This window comes from Aptenodytes forsteri, unplaced genomic scaffold (genome assembly GCF_000699145.1).
Source record: "Aptenodytes forsteri isolate BGI_AS27 unplaced genomic scaffold, ASM69914v1 Scaffold760, whole genome shotgun sequence".
Classification (NCBI taxonomy): Eukaryota; Metazoa; Chordata; class Aves; order Sphenisciformes; family Spheniscidae; genus Aptenodytes; species Aptenodytes forsteri.
In genome coordinates, this window is record NW_008796108.1 from 144,664 (window position 1) to 163,209 (window position 18,546).

General features: G+C 48.9%; 1 protein-coding gene across 1 annotated transcript in view; it reads right to left on the bottom strand.

The window, feature by feature from the left end:
* Positions 1–18,546, bottom strand: part of GRIK4 (glutamate ionotropic receptor kainate type subunit 4) — a 143,045-nt gene that overhangs the window by 57,830 nt on the left and 66,669 nt on the right. The window contains exons 3-6 of the mRNA XM_009286740.2: positions 18,037–18,134; positions 14,419–14,584; positions 8,160–8,338; positions 4,825–4,878 (exon numbers count right to left, since the gene is read on the bottom strand). Coding sequence (XP_009285015.1) covers positions 4,825–4,878; positions 8,160–8,338; positions 14,419–14,584; positions 18,037–18,134 — 497 coding nt within the window. The remainder of the gene's footprint in view (positions 1–4,824; positions 4,879–8,159; positions 8,339–14,418; positions 14,585–18,036; positions 18,135–18,546) is intronic.

Here is an 18,546-nt window from a genome sequence, read left to right on the forward strand (position 1 = left end):
ACTTCTCTGCAGGGAGCCTGAGGTTTGAAGAGTTACAAATCCTCAAAGAGCAAAGAGGTCAAGTGCTAATGTTGGGACCTGAAAAGCACAGCTCTTGGAAAACAAGGGGTAGAAAGTCTGAAAGACAAATAGGACAAGACAGCATGAGGGCAGAGGAAAAGAGGGAGGTTTGCTCTCACATCAGAGGGCCTGGGCTGTATCCGAGAGAATGATTTACTCAACAACTGGAAATCAAGCACAGGATGGACTCTGAATACCACATAAAGAAGACCCAGACAGGTAAGGTAGCACAGGCAGCAAAATGCAGGGAGGTACAGTTATTGCTTCATCTAAATCCTCCTTTTCTCATGCTAACTAGGATGAGGAGAAATTGCTTTGGCACCCTTGCAAAAACCTGATTTGTTTGCCCTGCTACCACACGCCACTGAAAATAGGAACCATAAATCCAGGGAATGATCGGGGTTCTACAAAAAAGTTTGCATCAGCTACGGGGAATCAGGAAGGCTGGCTAGACTGCAAGGTAAAATTTGTCAAAGCACTACAAGAGAGTTTGCCTTCTTCACTCACGCAAGGGAGAGCGAGGGCGCTTGCAGCCAGCAGACCTGGTGCAGAGAGGCCAAACACCACGGCCCATGCTGGAGCTCACGCCGAGAGCCAGACACAGAAAGAGAGGGTCCTTTCACCAAGAGAAGGTAATTTTACAAAGCAGGACTAAAAACCTAAGTTCCACAGTCCCAGCCAAAAACTAACCCGTAGTCCACTTTCCCTCTGCTTTACTTTACATCATTCCCTCCTTCCAAAGGATGTTACCGTAATGGCAAGCTACCGCTGCAACACGTGATGTTGTCTGGGTGATTTGGACACTAGTTTCCCCTCCAGTTCCAACTGGGCATCCAGAGCGACAATTCAGTTTTGAAAACCTCATCCTCTATGAAGACCAGCCTCTTTATAAATCACTAACAAAGAAGAAAAAGCAGGAAACAAAAAACCCAAACCAAAACTGATTTATCTGGTCTCTGGAAATTGAATACGGCAGCTGTTTTATCAGCAACACCACCTCTGCACAATATTGTCGGGGAACAAAACTGCGTCCAATGAATAGAGCGTCTGACTCAAGGCACTAGTAAAACTCCTTTACACCTTCCTTCTTACAGTAATAATTTTGTTTCAATTATTTCCGTCTAATCTCCTTGATAAATGTTTTGAAATTTAAACCCAGCCTGAGGTCCATATGTTATATTTAAAAAAAAAAAAGAGGGGGAAAGGCCCAAATTATATTTAAAAAAAAAAAAGAGGGGGAAAAAAAAAAAGACAAAAACAACAACAAGCTACACACAAGCTAAAAGAATTAATTGTAGCACAGGGCACAGGAGGCATCCAACACCCCTCCTGCTCTGTGCTGCTGATTTCAAAAACAACAACAAGCTACACAGAATTAACAAGCTAAAAGAATTAATTGTAGCACAGGATTTTGGAGGCATCCAACACCCCTCCTGCTCTGTGCTGCTGATTTCAAGGATTTCCAGCACTAGGAGGAACATTTTTTTCTGTGTACAACAGCCTGCTTGCAATGCTCTATTTATGTACTGGCATTATTAGTATTATTACTACTACTGTTATGGAGCACACCATCATCCCTTTACGCACTCATAAGCTGTGTGGATACACAGAAACCCTGTGCCCTGCCGGGGAGCTGGGAAGGGATGATGGGCAGCTCTGAGCTCACCTCAGCACTGCACAAACCAAGGCGCAGGGTCACCGTTTGCCATTAATCATGGGGAAATTTCAGCCCTCCCAGAAGGGTAAGCCCCAGAGCAAGGGAGTTTGTCACCATGTGGAGATGCCATGAAGAAACTTGAGTTATACTGAGATTTTTTTGCAGGGGGACTGAGGACAAGGGGTGCTCAGTTGCCATGAGTACCCCATACGCAGATGATGGACGTGGGAAAGAAAAATGCAACAGACCTGCTCCGTTCTGCGAGTTTCATTAGGAGCCCTGGAATATTTGTTGAGCTTCTGTTGCTGACAAAAAGGGTCCCTCGAGCTGGCTGAAGGAGGCTGATAATGAATTCGCACGCAGTAAATTAGCCTGTGGATATTTTTACGTCAGGCTACTCGCCTCGACTGCAATGGAAATGCATTGGGGGCTGAGGACTTCCTCCTCATTTGCTCCCGCAATCTCCTGCCAAAGGCTGGCATCTGCTTTCACGCGCCGCTCTGCCTCCCCGCTGAACGGCAGGGAGAGCAACGCCGACGCTATCTGCAGTCATCAGGCTGGCTACGGAGGAGCCGTCACCCCCGAATTGCTCTCCCCATGGACCGGCACCAGGGGAGTTGCAGCAACTTGCCTCCATCTAACGCTCCGCAGAGAGAAGAGCTGTGACACGCAACTAGCTGTCACCTGGGATGTGCTTATTAAATGAAATTAATGCTAGAAGACAGAAAGAGAATTCCCCTCTAGTGCCGCAGGGCAGGTGTTTAATTCAGCATTTTATCCTCTTCTCTCTTCTTTTTCTGCCTGAAATATTTTTCCATCTCCAAGTAGTTTAATGCTATACAGACTGTCTATTCCCCTTATGATGGGTTGTCCTTCCATTTAAAGCCATCTTTTTGCTTGCTCCCCTTGACAGCAGTTCACTATGATTTTATCTTTTCTATTAGGCAGTGATTGCAAAACCTCAGAGGGTTCATTAGGAGCTTGATAATCCCTCCAGATTTATTAGTCTAAATTGTGTACTCCCATCTCTTATCCCCATTTAAATATTACTAATTTCCTTAAAATCTCTTCCATCTGCCCAGGTTTTGCCTGATGTCACCTTTCTTTAACGGTTCCTGCCAAAAATACAGTTAGTTCTGCTGAGGGCTGTTCTTTTGGTCAAAGTGGTAAAATAACCTGGGTAAACAGATTAATATCCTGTGAGAGTGAATGGCAACAAAACTCATTTCTTTCTCACTTGCCTCAGCTGCCGTAACTGCTTTACACTAGATGAACAGGTTTCAAAGACAAATTTCACCTCTTGACCTCAAGCAAATGCTTAATCAAACCCATGCTCAAAACTAGCGTGGTGGCGGTGGCAATGGGAAGCTTAATTTTTATAGTTATTTCTGTTTTCCAAGCACCATCCAGGAACACGGACTCCACTGTGCTGGTGATGGGCAAATAGAAATCCCTTACTACGTGCATAGTCCCAGTCTGTGCAGTGCACAGTGACTGCCAGGACTGGGGAGGGCAAGTGGAAGAAGAAACAGTTGTTGGGACCAGACGGCAACAAGAAAACTACTTGCTGGGACTGGGAAATGACTAGAGTGGTTTAGCGTTGTGAGCAGGATCCGATGGGGACGGCCACCATCCCTTACCAGCTCTACCAGCAGCACCATCGCAGCTATGCTCTGACTTTGGGCTGGCACTTGGGGGTGAGAAATCACAAAGCAGCAGCCACTGCCTTAAAAAAAGCGACCTTCACCTCCCGAGGGCGCAGCTCTTCCCCCAGCGTCCATCACTAGCTGTTCCCCTCCAGGGACATCTCTTCCTTTTGCTTTCCTGCCCAGTGCTGATCATTTGCGTGGGGATAAACAGGAGCAGCGAAGCTTGCTCTTGCTGGACTGATATTGAGCAAGGTTAGGACCTATGGATCGAGTGCTAAGCAGGAATCAGAATGCTATTAGTTTGGGTAGGAAGCTTGTGGGTTTTTTCTATTTTTTGTATTTTTCTCTTTTCTGACATCTCCTTTCCCTATCCCTTTTCCATTCTCTGTCCCAATTGCTCTCTTGGCTTTCAACCCCTCCATTTCCCTCCTTCCCCCTCCTCCTCTCCACTCCAGCTCTCCTGCCTACACGTTTGGCTCCATCCGTTCCCGTCTGTCTCCCACCCAAACACAAAGCGTGATTCAGCTCTCGGCTTTCCTGGCACACGCACACCCTGGCATAAATATTAATAGAAATTAGAGAATATGAGTATCATTTGGGGTTGGAAGGCACCTCCACTTAATCATCCAGCCCATCCTGCTGCAGTCAGGTTTCCATCAACCCCACACCAGCATTAATAGGTAGGTATCTGGTCTCCCTGGCAGTAGCATTTCCCCCATGCCACTCAGCAGCCTGTTCAAGAGCCTTGTAGCTGCTGCAGCAAGAGAAGTTTCTCTGAAGTTTATTTTGGGTTTCTCCCTGCTGCTGCCTAAGCCCATTACTCCTTGTTTAGCACAGTACTCAGGGATTTAACCACACGATCCCCCCATTAATGTTATTAGTAGCTATAAAGTCGAATCACAAGGGGCCATGCTGAAGATATACCCTGCTCTGCCTCTCAACATTTATGGTATCATCCTTCCTTTTCTTACACAGCTGCTCTCAGAGGTGCAGCAGAAAAGCACGGGGCCGTGGTGCCCTCTGCACACATGCCCCAGCACAGCTTGCCCCTCTCCCGGTGCAGGGAACGGGCTCGGGTGCTGACACCTCCAGCGTAACCCTCCTGAGCCCTCGGTCAGGAACCACCCGTCTGCTGGTGCTTCCCGAGGACCTGCATATCTCATCGCACCGGCTCCGGGCACAATGCCTACAAATCCTGCCTTTGGCAGCTGCCTGGGATCGATCGGTGCTGCTGGGCACCTGTCGGCTTTCACCTCCCGAAGGCCAGGGCAAGACTTTCCCTGACTGATGCTCAGGTTTGCAGGGGCACACCCCTCCCTGCCTCCCTCCCCCTCCGCCACGAATCCCCTGCTGCGCAAGCACGTGGCTCTTCCCAATGCTTCCACGGGCTGGGGAGATCAGCTCCCATTAACATGACTTTACACGCACACGGGAGAAAAGCAGAGAAAAACGTCTTACCAGATTAGTGAAGATATACGTGTAATAGGCAGATGCCATTCCCAGTTCAGCTGCCTGTGAAGGAGAGGAAAGGAGATTAGACCAGAGCCTCACAATCTTCAATCTCCACTCCGGCAAGGCAGAGAGACTGGGCCACATTTGCTTTTTCATCCTTATCGCTCCATGCAAGCGCTGCTGTCTTCCTGCAGGCGGGGAAGAGTGGGACACAGCAACACAATTTGACCTGTGAAATTAAAGTCTGGGGAACCAATTTTTCAGCAGGACTGAGCCTACCTCTGAGGTCTCCTCTCCGCAACAGCACTGACAAAGCACCTGCACAGGGGCTGCCTGGCAGAGAGAAACCACCCAACACTGCACGAGCCGCAGCTCCAGGCCCCTGTGGCCATCCCCGCTCCCTCTGCGGCACGGTGCAAGATGACATTCGGGGATCTCTGCATGTGGCCCCATCCTGCAGGTGTATCCAGCCAAGGACAACCTGGAAGGAAGATGTCCACTGGAAGTAAAAGCTTTTCCAGCCCCAACAGTGACGACCCATACAGAACCCAGCAAGGCAAGGAAGGGTCCTGCAGCCCCCAGCCTGCAGCCTCCAGAGCCCCTTGGGATGAGGAGTTGTTCCTCAGGTGTACTCTGTGTTTGGAGGCAAGCGAGGTTGGCTGAGGTTTGCTGCTTTGTTAATGGATGCTGGTTTTCTCCTCTTCAGCCATCAACATCTTTTTGAATATAATGAGGGAAAGCAGCAGCTGAGAGAGGTCAGAGCTTGTCTCCTTTCGCTACAAACAATGCGATGCAGAAAGCAAGGCAGACAAAGCTCTTCTGGAGTTACAGAAAAAGGACATTCATCCCAGCAGTGGTTTTCCCAGACGTATCAGTCAGATTTGGGCTCCAGTCCCGCAAATTAATTAGGATGAATGAAACCTAGTAACTCAGTCTGTTCTGCAGAATTTAGACAGGGTTGCAATGGCTGCAGAAACAGAAAAAAGAGGGTAAAAGTATATGGAGATGCAGAGAGGAGAACACAGATTTTGCCATGGGATGATCTGTTCTAGAGATCACAGACCAGATCATCGAAGTCCTTTTCCAAAATTCAAAATTCTCAGTAAACAAGGAGTTGGTTGTGGGAACAGATGCTTAGGAAAGTGGGGGATTAATCTGCAGATACTCCTGAAAGACTATGTTTCACTGCCAAGCACAACTGGTCTCAAATCATGCTTCCGGACCTTGGCAAAGAGGTTTTCCCATCACCCCACACCACACAGAGGAACTGGAGGCAGGGAGGGAAGGACCAAAGGCAGCACCTCCTTACTTGGTTTTAGTCCCTTTCCATCTCCCCCAGAAGCTGGAGGATGGCAACAACAGAAAGTCAGTGAAGGAAAAATAAGCGAAGGGGAGGCTTAGATTCCACCTCTCCCTATTCCTGCCTATTCTTTACCTATTTCTGCGTGAAACTGAGGTCACCACCACTGCAGTGGGAGTGGACACGGACAGAGCAGAGGGGAAAGCTTTAGTTGCCCACAGATGACTGACGGTGGCTTAGGTCTGGCTGTGCCCAGCCCTTCGGTTGCACACTGTCACCCTGTCACATTTGTCACCTTTGCACAGGTGGCAAAATGGACACGGCAAAGTCATTCGACCAAAAGAGCACCACGACTCCAGAGGAGGCTGCCGACCTGCCTTTCAGCCAGCTTTCCAGATACCTGCCTCATTTTTAAGCCCCTACACAGTAAAACCTGGCACCTATTTCCCTCTCTTCTCCCTTCCTGGCGACAGCGATAATATCAGCTCTCCCTCTGTCTGACCCACTTTGAAGTCAGTGCATTTGATTTCAAGGGCAGAAAATCAAAGCGAGCAACAAAGCGCTTCCTGTGAGCATCGCTCCCATCCATTTAACGTGCCCGCTGGCAGGTGGGCGGCCGGGACAGGCTGGTAATCGAGGAAGCAACGATGTGTCTCCAGACCATATGTAGAGGGTAAGAGATGAGAAATTGCAATTTCTCTCATTGTCCGAGGCCAGGACTGGTCTCCTGAGACAGGTCTGACACAAGGCACTTTCAAACCAATAGTGCATTTTTCTTGCTTTTGGTGACCAGTGGGCAGGGGCCAAGGATATACCTATTTGCTCACCACAACCTCACCCCCTGCTCTAGTTGCACCTCTATAAAGAAAATACTTTCCAGCCTCCCAAAGCGCAAGAAGTTGCCAGATCAGAAGCTCGTTATTTATTACCTTCCATTCCTACAATCCTCTAGCCGGGAAGACTACATTAGGTTTTACTGAACTGCTGAAAAATCGTGGCAATCTCTGACATCTTTATCAGTTGTGGCAGAAGGATGCTGGAGCCGGGAAGGGAGAGTGCGTGTGCCCGAAGAGCACTGCTGTGTGCCTGTGGGAAGTCACTATAGCAACAGAGGAGGGGGAAAGCCCTCAGCAGCCAGGCAGCACGCAACAGGGACCAGGAGAAAGAAAAAAAAAAACCAAAACCCACCACCAAAAACAAACCCCTGCATAGAGGGGACCAAAGAAAACCCCAAACCCGCCTATTTAGAAATGCAAAATTGCAAGCAGTGGAATAAAAATCTTGGGCGGGGAGGGGGAATAATAAAAACAGCTCTAACGGTTTCTGCTGGCTGTCATCAGGGATAAATCTGATACAGTCATGGCATTTGAACGACTGGCTCCCTGATACCGCAGCCAGGACACCGTGTGTAATGCCTGCACCAACAGCCAAGGGGGGACCCCATTGCTTGGATCCTGCCTCCATTCGGGAAGTACTTCTTGTTCCTTCCAGGATGTGGGAAACTAGACACAACTTTAGACTCCATCTGGAGCCACTGCTCAATTTTGAAGTCGACTATCAAAACAAATGCTAAAAACTGCAGCAAGAGACCATTTAAAAAGAAACATGATTAAAATAAAATCTCAGTTAATAAGACAATAAAAAAGGAAGCAAAAAGTTAGAAATGTACTTGGAGAAAAAAAAGAAAAAACTATTGCACTGATCGACTAATTTCAGAGCACTAAGCAGCCCTCCACGGCTGTTTGATGGCAACAGGAGCCACAAACACACGCCACTTCTAGAAAGCAAACATATCAGCTCAGAGCAATTAAACCATTGCTTCTACAGATACAGTCCTGGAAAGAGAGAACAAATTATTTTCTGCAGAAACTCCATCAGTGGCAATTCCCCTCTCAGCAGAGACCATTTCCAGTGTTGCTGTAGGAATTTTTACACTCCATTATCATACAACACCTGCACATGCATGCTCATGTACTGCACACAGTATCTCGTTCAGTGGAAGCTGCTGCGTGTACAACTGTGACACTTAATAGACACTTACCTTCTGCAAAATGGTATGAGACATGGATGCGTTGGCATGCACAATGATGGTAGCTGTTTTGTCGTCTCGGATCTCTTTTAGGAGAGGGGTAGGATCCCGGCTGTCATCTAGCATCCGAACTGAGAGTGTGTCCTTGGAAATGAGGAACTGCCGAAGCAACTTCTCTAGGTTTAAAAGGCCTTCAAATAAAAGGGAGAAAAAAAACCAGATACCTTTAAAATTTATGCTTGGTTCAAAAAACACTTCTCCCACTCCCCATAGCCATCCCCAGTAGGAAGCAGTCCTGCAGTTCTGTGTCTATGCGCTGCAAAGGAAAGGATTCGGGGCTGCAGCACAGGCCTGGGCCAGCAGGGAATGGGAAATGATGGAGCTACTCCAGCTCTTCTCCAGATAAAAAGTGGCCCCAAAAGCCTCTTGGGAAGAGATAAGATTGCTGATACAAATTCGCTCAGGACTCCAGAGTCCAGACAAGTTCTCCATTATCTTCCTGCATGCAGGGTTGTTCTGGTTATCGCTGGTTGCTGGAGGATGATTCCTCCTCCTAAGCCTTTGCATTACTAGCTCCCAAACTAAGTGCCCTGCAAGGCACAACTTGATAGACTTTGGAGATCTTGGAGCACTCTGATGGGGAGCTGCTGTCTTCCAAGGGCATGTGTCCCTGGGGATGAAAAGCTCTGCTGAGAGTCAGGCAAAGCAGAGACCATTGCAAAAATACCATGAGGTCTACATTAAAAATTTGTGAAAAAAATTGTGAGTATGGTCCTAGCACAGTGCCGAATTACTTGTGGACTGGGGATTCATGGAGCAACACAGAAGCCAATAATAAATCAAACAAACCAGCATATTTGGTGCTTTATGGGGAAATTAGAGAGGAAAGTAGGACAGTGTTTGCAGCCCAGGAGCACCATTACTGGGCAAGGTCTCTGGAGACCCACCTTCCACCTCCACGTCAAAGCCCTCCTCCCTCTTTCTGCCCTACCATTTGCATTTCTGCCTCCCCCGAGCCCCCACTGAGCCCTCCGAGTGCCCCAGCACAGCGCAGCCCTCCGCCTCCTCGGGCAGCGTCTGGACGTGATCGGCCACGGGAAAGAGCCAGGACTCTGGCTACCTCGGCACTCCCCATGCAGTCTGCAGGACCGGGCTCTCCCTTCACATGGGAGCTGAAGAAAAGAAGTAATACTTAGTGAGCACCCACAAGGATGAGTCCCGACTTCTCTGGACGTGTGCCCTATTGCCTTCGGCACTTCTGATTGAAGTTTCTTCCTGCAGCTAGGTCATTGCAAGGGCTCCTTCCAACACGGCTTCCTTGATGTCTAATAAGACGTCAAAGCTCCTGCTGCAGCTTTTCTTAGTCAAGAAAGCATATTTGATAGTCTGTCTCTTCTATCCAGCTGCTGAGTTTCATCAGGAAATAATCTCCTGTCAAGTTTGACTGACCAGAGAGACCACCAGAGGTAATCATTAGCAAGACACAGACAGCTAGCATGGTCACACATCCCGTCCCTACAGAAAGACAATCCAAAGAGAAGGGGGAAAGCTGAACTGAAGGAAACGGAAAAGAACAGAACTATCAGCAGAATCACATACTAGCTGGTGGAGGGGCAAAAGCCAGCCTCAAGTCAGAGCTCTATTCTTAACCTAACCGTATCTTTGACTGCATTCACCAGAAGGTCAGGGGCCGGGGAAGCGATACAATGCGATGTGATTAGCGTTAGAGAGCGCTGCTTTCAAGGACTCCCAGCACTTCACAAAGGTAGCAAAGCAGTGCATTAAAAGGGATACATCCAAGATGAGGAGCCTCTCATTCACGGTGAGAGTTTTTCAGCAAGCTAAGTTTGCACTGAGCTCTTTACAATGCGTTCGCCTCTTACCTTTTCTCTGAGTACAGGTACGAACTCAGCAAGGGACTACAAAACCAGCAGCGGCCAGGACTTCTCTGGATCACACCAGCTTTTCTTTCTCACTAGCCAGTGAATTCACTCTGTGTACAGGACACATGGACTAGCTCAAGTGAACAGTAAATTTTACCTAAGCCCTTCATTTGATCCTTGCAAGGTTTATTTTCACTTTATTCCACATCTGCAAGGGACCAGACAGGTTGCTGCAAGTAACAGCCCTGAGAATACCAAGTTCACTTACAGCTCATCCCCACAAAATCTGCTGCTGCAAAACTGAGAAAGATTTTAAGAGCACTCTACTAACTTTATAAAAGTCTTGCATTAAAAAAAAGACATGGGAACTTACCCCTTTTTTCCACAATGATTTAAATTTCATGGCATTTAACACTGTACTCTGTAAGAAGTGGATGTTTAGGGGGAGGGGAGGCAGCACTAGATGTAGCTCCCCAAGCACTCACTACCAAACCTGCCCCCAGTTTAAGCCAGTGATGAGGGCTGAGCACACCCGGCCACTGACGCCAGGACCCACCATTGCTGGCACTACAGCCCACAGACTGAAGTCCCCAGGACTATCACTGAACATAAAATACTTCTGCCCTTGGAGAGTATTCCCAGGCAAACATCACAGCGAAGCATGGGCTGGCAGCAGGGAGTGCTTGCACTGCAGTCGGCATGGAGCGCTGCCAGAAGTCGCGGCCCCGCGGTGCTCGGCTTTGGACAGACCTGAAGGAAAAGGGCGAGCCGTGCTACCCTGCGTGCCACCCTGCTGGTGGGAGAAGCCCAGATTTACACCACAACGTGGCTTTCAAGGGGACAGAAATTCACAGAAAGGGGTGGGTGTGTGGAGGGCAATCTTCAGCCGTCCCCTTTGGAAATGTACCTTTTCTATTTAATTTCCTGCAGAAATAAAATTAGATCCTGCTCCTTAATGCCAAAGGTCGTATATCTCAGCTGTAAGTTAATCTTGCAAACCGGAGAGCATCCCTCTGCCAACTGCTATGAGTTTGTGATTCACATCAGACCCTCAGCTTCCTCTTCATTCTTCTCTTTGCTGACTACATCTGCACCTCCGTTGCTGCCTTCTCCTCCAGCCCGCAGCTCACCGGGGCACAAGCCCAGGTAACAGAGCCACCCTGGCCTCTGCGGTGAGGAAGGCAGAGCCCAGCTGCTAAGTTTCTGAAGCACATCAGGCACGGAGAGGAGGAAGTGGGACCAGGGCAAAAAGGAAGCATTTGATCTCCTCCTTTGGTTCGAGGAAATTATCATTTCCAGCATGTTAGATCCTACCTGTAGCCTCCTGCTTGCAGCGCCTCCTGTCATGTGGAGGGAAGTCTCTATTATCTGAAGAGATTCCTCTTTGTTTGATGACGAGAGGATGCGAGATGCTGCTGCTGACAGACTGCACTTCAGAAGGCTGCTCCGCAGGCCGAACGCGAGCAAGAGCTTGTAGACCCCTCCTGGCAACTTTGAAGTACTAAAGTGAGGACCACCCTGTGCAGAGAGGCTGCACCAGGCACACGCTGTTTGAACAGTCCTGTGGGGACCACAGGTACTCACAGAGGCAGGTCAATGGTTCAAGCTGGCCAGTGGGAAGTCCTGACCTTGCTTATTCTGTTTTTCCTTTTCTTATGCAAACATTTGGAGCTGGCAGGAGTAGCCCACCCCCAAGCTCTCTGCAGATATGGCCTCCCCTCTAGAGTGCCTGGCACACCTTACAGCCCGCTACCAGGGAACGCCCCTGGGAAGCAGGAAAGGCAGGACCTGAAGGCTTTTGTGAACTCCCACATTCCTGCTTATTGTTCTTGCCTGTGAGGCTATTGAAGAGAAGGAGAGGGGCTCCTTCTCTCCGAGCTTTCCTGACCAAGGCCCAGGGGACCAGCAGTTCTGTTCACGGTTGGACAGGATTTGTGCAGGTGCAATTCCTGACCCTGACGGTTAGGAAGAGAAATGGTGATTCCCATCATCCAGCCTTGCTCTTACACCAACAGCATTGCTTCAAACACCTCCCTGCGGCCCTAGAGCATGCACAAGCTTTTTGACCTCAGTGCTCTGGTCTCCCTTCCTAAGCACCGGGTGTTATTTCCTCTCCTGTGACAATCAGAGCATACAGAGTAGCTCCTGTGAGGTCTATGCACCCCTGTGTTTGTCAGTGGTTGCCTGTTTGGGTTAAGGTTTCGGTGGAATTACACAAAGCCTTCCACGTTAGGACTTCAGAGCAATTCACAAACTAGCTACTTATTCCGCACCACAGAGAAACTGAGTCACATAATCTTATTCTATTCACCATTGCATTACACTTAGGCTGGCCTAAGTCCATTGACTTTGAGGGTCATTTTCTGCTTCTGCCAGAAGAAATTACAATCAGTCCTGAGAGGAAGGATGAGACTCCTTACAGTGATAGTATGAGCGTGACGGGATAGGACCCAGGAGTCCCATCACACAGCCTTGTACTTAAACCAAAGCAGCTATGACTTTCCCTCCTGGGATCTAAATAATAACATCCCTCAAAACAGCATTTCCTCACTGATGAGCAGACAGCTCATACGCTCCCCTTATTTGCCTCCAAGCAACCTTCCGAAAGCCCAAAGTGCCTCGAGTTAGTTGTTTAAGGACTGTGCTTAGGAGCCCTGCTTGTCCTAAGGGAAAATGAGGGCTCGTGCTCCTGCGTGAAGCTGGATTATGCCTTTTCTGCACTCCATTATAGTCAGAGCATGTTGTGCTTCAAGCCTAGCTCAGATAAGGTCCTTACTGAGCACAAAGAGAAGGATGCATGAAAGGCACCCGTCCCACTGCTTCCCTGGGTCAGGGAAGGACTCGGGTCGCACAGCACATCCTAAATATTGAGTTATCCAGGAATACCAGAGTAAAATAAACCGGACTGATTCAATTAAAAGGGTGTTATTTTAATGCAAGCAATTTGGTTCCCAATGTTTTGATCCAGTTAAATGAAGTGAAATAAATCATATTACTACCAGGGAGGTATTTATATTTCAATGGGAGACACCTGCATGTTTTGGCACGTAACTGGGGAGAAGGGCAGGGGTGTACGGTGGTGTGCTGATGTGTATGTGTGCTCCATGCCTGGCAGCAGCGTGAGGACAGAGCTGTGAGCATGCTGCACAGCAGGTGAGAAAACCTAATTATCTTTTCTTCCCTTTTTTTTTTTTCCTTTTTGCTTAAGGTTAGACAGTGAAAAATTCCAACACTAGAAGTAATGTAGGAGACCATTTGCATGATTTTAATTGCATAATTTAGGGTCAGGTCCTCTACTGGGGTAAATCTGAGCATGCCTACTGAAGGCAATTTACTGACTTACATCAGCTGAGAATGTGGTCTCGTCAGGGTACATAAAGCAAAAAGAAAAGGCAAAGATACTCTTATTCCTTCTGTCCCTGTGCAGGAATCTGCCACAACACTGCGTTACTTGCACAGCTGGTGGCATGAAGTTTGCCCAGGGCTAGCTGGAGAGGATGCTGCCTTTCCTTTGTACCTGGCCCCACGGTCAGAGACTGCTAAGCTCTTGCCAGTGTCCCCAAAGCTATCACTGGATCCATGTGCCTATTCAAAGCCCCTCCTTCTAGGCTTGTTTGTATGGTAAACTCTAGTGCTAATGAATCTGGCTACAGGATAATAAAAGCAAAATAGATGTGGCTACTACACACCAGCTACCTAACATACACGCTGACCTTAAAAAGCACAGGACACACTTTACTCTTTCTTACCACTACGATGCAGAGCCTGCTCCTGCCATATGACAGGAGTTATGCAGAGATGAATATGGTCTCGCTGAGGTGAACGCTCCAGCGTCCAGATGCACAATTACCAGCAGATGTATGGCTGCAGAGCCCAAGAGGGTGCGCAGCGTATGGACATTAATCAAGTCCTGCTTTTAGGCCACAAACTGCACGTGGGTTTGAGATAGACATATTTCAAAAAGCTTTTCTTGCCTAAAATAATCTCCAGAAACAAGCCTAAGCCTTTTTTTCATTTCAAAAACCCATCTGTGCAAGCAAAACACTCTTCAGATTGTCAAACAGAAGGCAGGCAAGTCTCTCCCCCATCCCCTTTCTCCTCTCACAAACACTGCAAACACCTCCACGGGGCAACAGGGTGGAAAACCTGCCCTGAAGGTCTCCGCTGTTTCGGGCTGCTCTGACCAAGTGCCTGCCTGCTGCCAACAGAAGAGACCTTGCCACCGCAACCAGGCGAGGCGAACACCCTGGGATGCCACAGCGAGGCAGCTCTCGTGCTGCCTGTGGGACCTTCTCCAACAAGCACCAAACACGCAGGAGGAGATAGAACAGAAGGCGCTGGGACCAGAGGGGCAGCCGAACCCAGGCTGGCAATGACTTATGACTTACATTCAGCTTTGGCACAGATGAGGCAGGCAGTGGTGCAGTTGAAGAAATTCAGGATTCCTGCCACGGCCACGCTGATATCGGTGTTGCTGGGGTGGAGGTTGAGGGTGGTGAACCGCTGTAGCTGCAGCTTCAAGAACTCCTCTGGTGCCACTTTGAAGTGAGGAACCTAAGTGGGGAGGAGGGGAAAGAAAACATAATTAAGGAAGAAAAAGAAATAAAAACAAGTAAATCTACCATAAAGGACTTTTGGTGTGAAATGCACAGCAGGCAGAAAGTGAAATATCCCAATAAAACTGCAGAAGCATCACCGGAGTGAAGAGAGGAGGGTGGGATTTGTGCAATAGCAGAGGAAAATAATTATCGCAGCAACAAGAAGCCACGGGAAGGAGTGGATCAGGAAAACTCTTGCTGAGCCACTCAGAGAAAGGCAACGGGGGCTGTGATTACAGCACAGGAAACCATTCCGGATGAGTTCAACCTAATTAGCTTGGGCACTAATTGTAGCCAGGCACACACTTCATTTTGGGTTTGCTGCCTTGGTAAATACGGAGGATGCTTTGCAGGGAGCTACATAGCCCATGCTGGAGACCCCCAGACCTTTGCTGTGTGCTAGATGGATGAAGTGCTGCAAATCCACCTCTGCCTGCAGTACCGATGTGTCGTCAGGTAATTAGGAGAGATGAAGGGAAGAACAAGATGACCCTGCGCTGGCAAGGCTCAGGAGAGAGAGGAACAGATGCGGCAGCCAGAAGCTTTGGGCTTTTTTGATCAGCAGAGAGGTAACAGGTGGCCATACGGCGGGCAAGCTCCAACGGGACTGTAACCACAAGTCCTAATAATGCTGCACTTGTCATTAATACAGTGGAGCAGGAGGTGGGAGTGGGATGCTGTTTCCCAGGGAATTTGGGGAAGGGGGAGCAGGGAAGCTGCACGGGGGGACAGCCGGAGGGCTCCCTCTGAGGCAGCTCTGCTGCACACCTGGCAGTTTCGTGTAGAGGGAACGGGTGGGCAAACAGATCAAGCTCAGACACCGGGGGTTCAGCCAAGTGAGAAGAAGGAATATTGTCTTCCTTTTGCTGAGTGAATTATTTGGAAGAAATAGAAGACAGAGAAAGGGAAACACCTGCTTCGGCTTCATTAGGGGAGTGTCAAGTCCTCTTTTCCTCCATTATTAGTCCTTCCGGAAGCTATCTTCCCATGCCTCCCATCCCTCTCCTCTTGGGAAAGCCTGTTAGTAGGTTGTGATGGCTGCTTCATTGACAGCATAAGCTGTTTGGTTAGTAATAGGAAAGTTAAAGAGTAATAAGCTGCTATCTGCCTTGATTTCACTCTGCAGCCCTCATCCCGGGCTCTGTTAACAGGGAGAGAAGCAGACTGTAAGCGAAAGGCAAATTCCTTTAACCAGAGCAGACAGGGCAGCTCCAGCGTGCTGATCACTCTTGGGAGCCAGATGGAACCTGAAACTTGCAGCAACAACCACTAACAGAGAAGAGAGAGATGGAGACAGAGGTGAAGGCAGCCACCGTCACAGCAGCTCCTGCAAGAGCCCAGAGCTGATCACAGCCCTGGTTGAGAGCTCACCTTCAGTCCCAGAGCCCTCCTCTCCTTTCCAAGAGCTCTGCCCCAGTGCAACACCCCTCCCCAGACAGGAGGAAAGGAAATCTTTAGGCCAAAGGCACTAGAGGGGTAATGCAGGGGTTCATCCCCCAGTTTTACCACAGGTGAGCATCAGGCCAGTCACTCCACCATCTGGTGCCTCGGTGGTAAAATGGGGACACTCTCATTTACCTGATGGATGTACAGCCAGTACAATGGCTCTGGCTGGGTTGCTGTATCACGTTTAACACAGCGGCACGAACTGATGCTACTGTGATATAAATCACAGGGAGTTACTGCAGGTTTACATCACTAGGAGGGCAGCTGAGATCAAACTTGAGAATCAAATACCTTACACGTACAATAGCACTCACCTTTCATTTCTGAAAAAAAAAAATGAAGAGACTTAGATCAGAGACGCAGACTGAATAAGAATTTCAGGGGAAAAACACTTGCAATCTGTTGCTGCAGAGTTGCCTTTGCCTGGGATGAAGCACATGTCTGGGACATTTAACTGGAGAAAGCACTACAAAATACTCTCAAGAGACCCATCCTGCTGTAGCCCAAAGCACTAGGTCTAAAAGATCTCTTCCATCTTCAACACTTCTGATTCTCAGGGAACAAAGAACAGCAGTCATTTGTGAATGCAAGTTACTTACAGTGCTCAGTTCCAGGCACTCCCCTCCTTGGAGGCTGGGCTCCAGAGAGAGACCACTAAATGACTGAGAGATGTTATCTGGCTTTAAAGGGATGAACTATGAGAAGAGAACTCAATTTCTTTTCCCGAGAGCAGAGCCAGATCAATGTAAGATGGTTCAAGGCTTATAAAACATTAAATCAGGCACATAGTCTGGACGCAGATAAAAAGTGTTTGCATTGATGGAACAGTAGCAGACAGAAAGGGGCGCAGCTTTCCAAGTATGTGCACAAAGTAATGTCACACCCAGGAACTTTGGCCGGGATGCATGTCTGCCAGGGCAAGCTGAGGTTTTTGCACCCCTCAGTCAGTGGGGACATGGTTCGCATCGGTGTCACATGTGAAGGAAGCTGAAGTAAAAGGTGATACAGATGAAAACAAGGACAAGGGAGGCAGAAAAGAGAGAGGAAATGGAAAAGGAGGAAGCTGCAAGAATATGTGCATTAGGAGAAGGGGTGATAAACCAAGCTGTCAACTCTGCTCATTAGAAGCCATGGCAGAGCATGGGAAGGACGATATAGCAGGTAAGATGACTACAGCAAGTCATCTTTGCCAAGGATGTCCTGGAGTACCACAGGCAGGTACCTCACTGCCCCTGTCTAATGAAGGTAACATCCCTGCTCTGCTTTGCAGCTGGGACATGAGGACAGAATACACTGGGGATGATGAGGCACGTGGATGTCAGCTGGAGAGGGTTTGGGGAGCGCGGGTGGAAAGGAGAGGTGTGCATACCCAGAAATGATGACTGAGAAACGGAGCACCAGACTTGAACAAGAAATGCCAGAGGCAGACCCAGGCGAGGGAGAAGGCAGCGTAAGGCAGAGCTGGAAGCTGCAGCAAGCTATGCGGCTGTGGCTGGGACTTGGCATAGACGCGAGAGTCTCCAAACGAATCCCTTCAAGGCTGCAGAAAGCCCTTCTGCATGGGATCTGCACAGAAGGCATTGCTGCTCGGCACAGTGGTAAATTAAAAAACCTAATCCATACTTACTAAATCACCAGCAAAACGCTGTGTTCCCAGGGAGCCCGGGCACCAGGCAGCAGCCAGCGAGAAGCACTGCTGCGATCAGGGCTCACCAAGCACACCTTCGGTTTGAAGGACAACGTGCAGAAGGCAGAGCTGGGGAACGGGTCAGGATCTCTGCGGTGCCCCTTACCCACGGTGGGCAACTCCACTCTCGCCCCAGGCCTGCCACAAACCACCAGGGAGGAAGGAGCCAGGGCTCCTGTGTTACCCTCCCAGCCTTGGGCAGCCGCCGGGCACTGGGGCCAAGTCAGTCGGCGCAAGGGCATAGACTTACTCCAACACGGGACATTTCCACTTACCTCTTTCTCCCCACAGATATTGCTGATAATAGAGCTTGAGGCTGGGCTTGAGGAAGGTCCCAAGACACCTACCACTCCTTTTGGGAGAATCTGGCACACTGCAGGCATCAGAGAGAGAAAACATGCATTAGACTTCATCCTCAATTTCTAACTGACAGTCATGCTTACAGTGCCTGCTGCACCTTACTAAGGACACAGTATCGTCTCCTTCACACAACATACTCCCTGCCATTTATCTCCCCCCCAAATCCCTCTATTCCCTCTGAAGCACTGTCACCCTGCCTGCGACGCCTGCCTCTCCATCTTTCCCCAGCCTTTCTAAATCCCACCTGAACTCTCCCCAAAGCCCTGGTATCCTCATCTCTGACTCAGAACTGGGGTCTCTCTCCTATAACATCCCTTTTTGGCCCCATCTGCTATGCTCCAAGATAAAACATTAACCAAAGTTTATGGAAGATGCTAAACACAGCAGTGACCTAGCTTCAAAGCATCACGTAGCAGCAAAGAAAC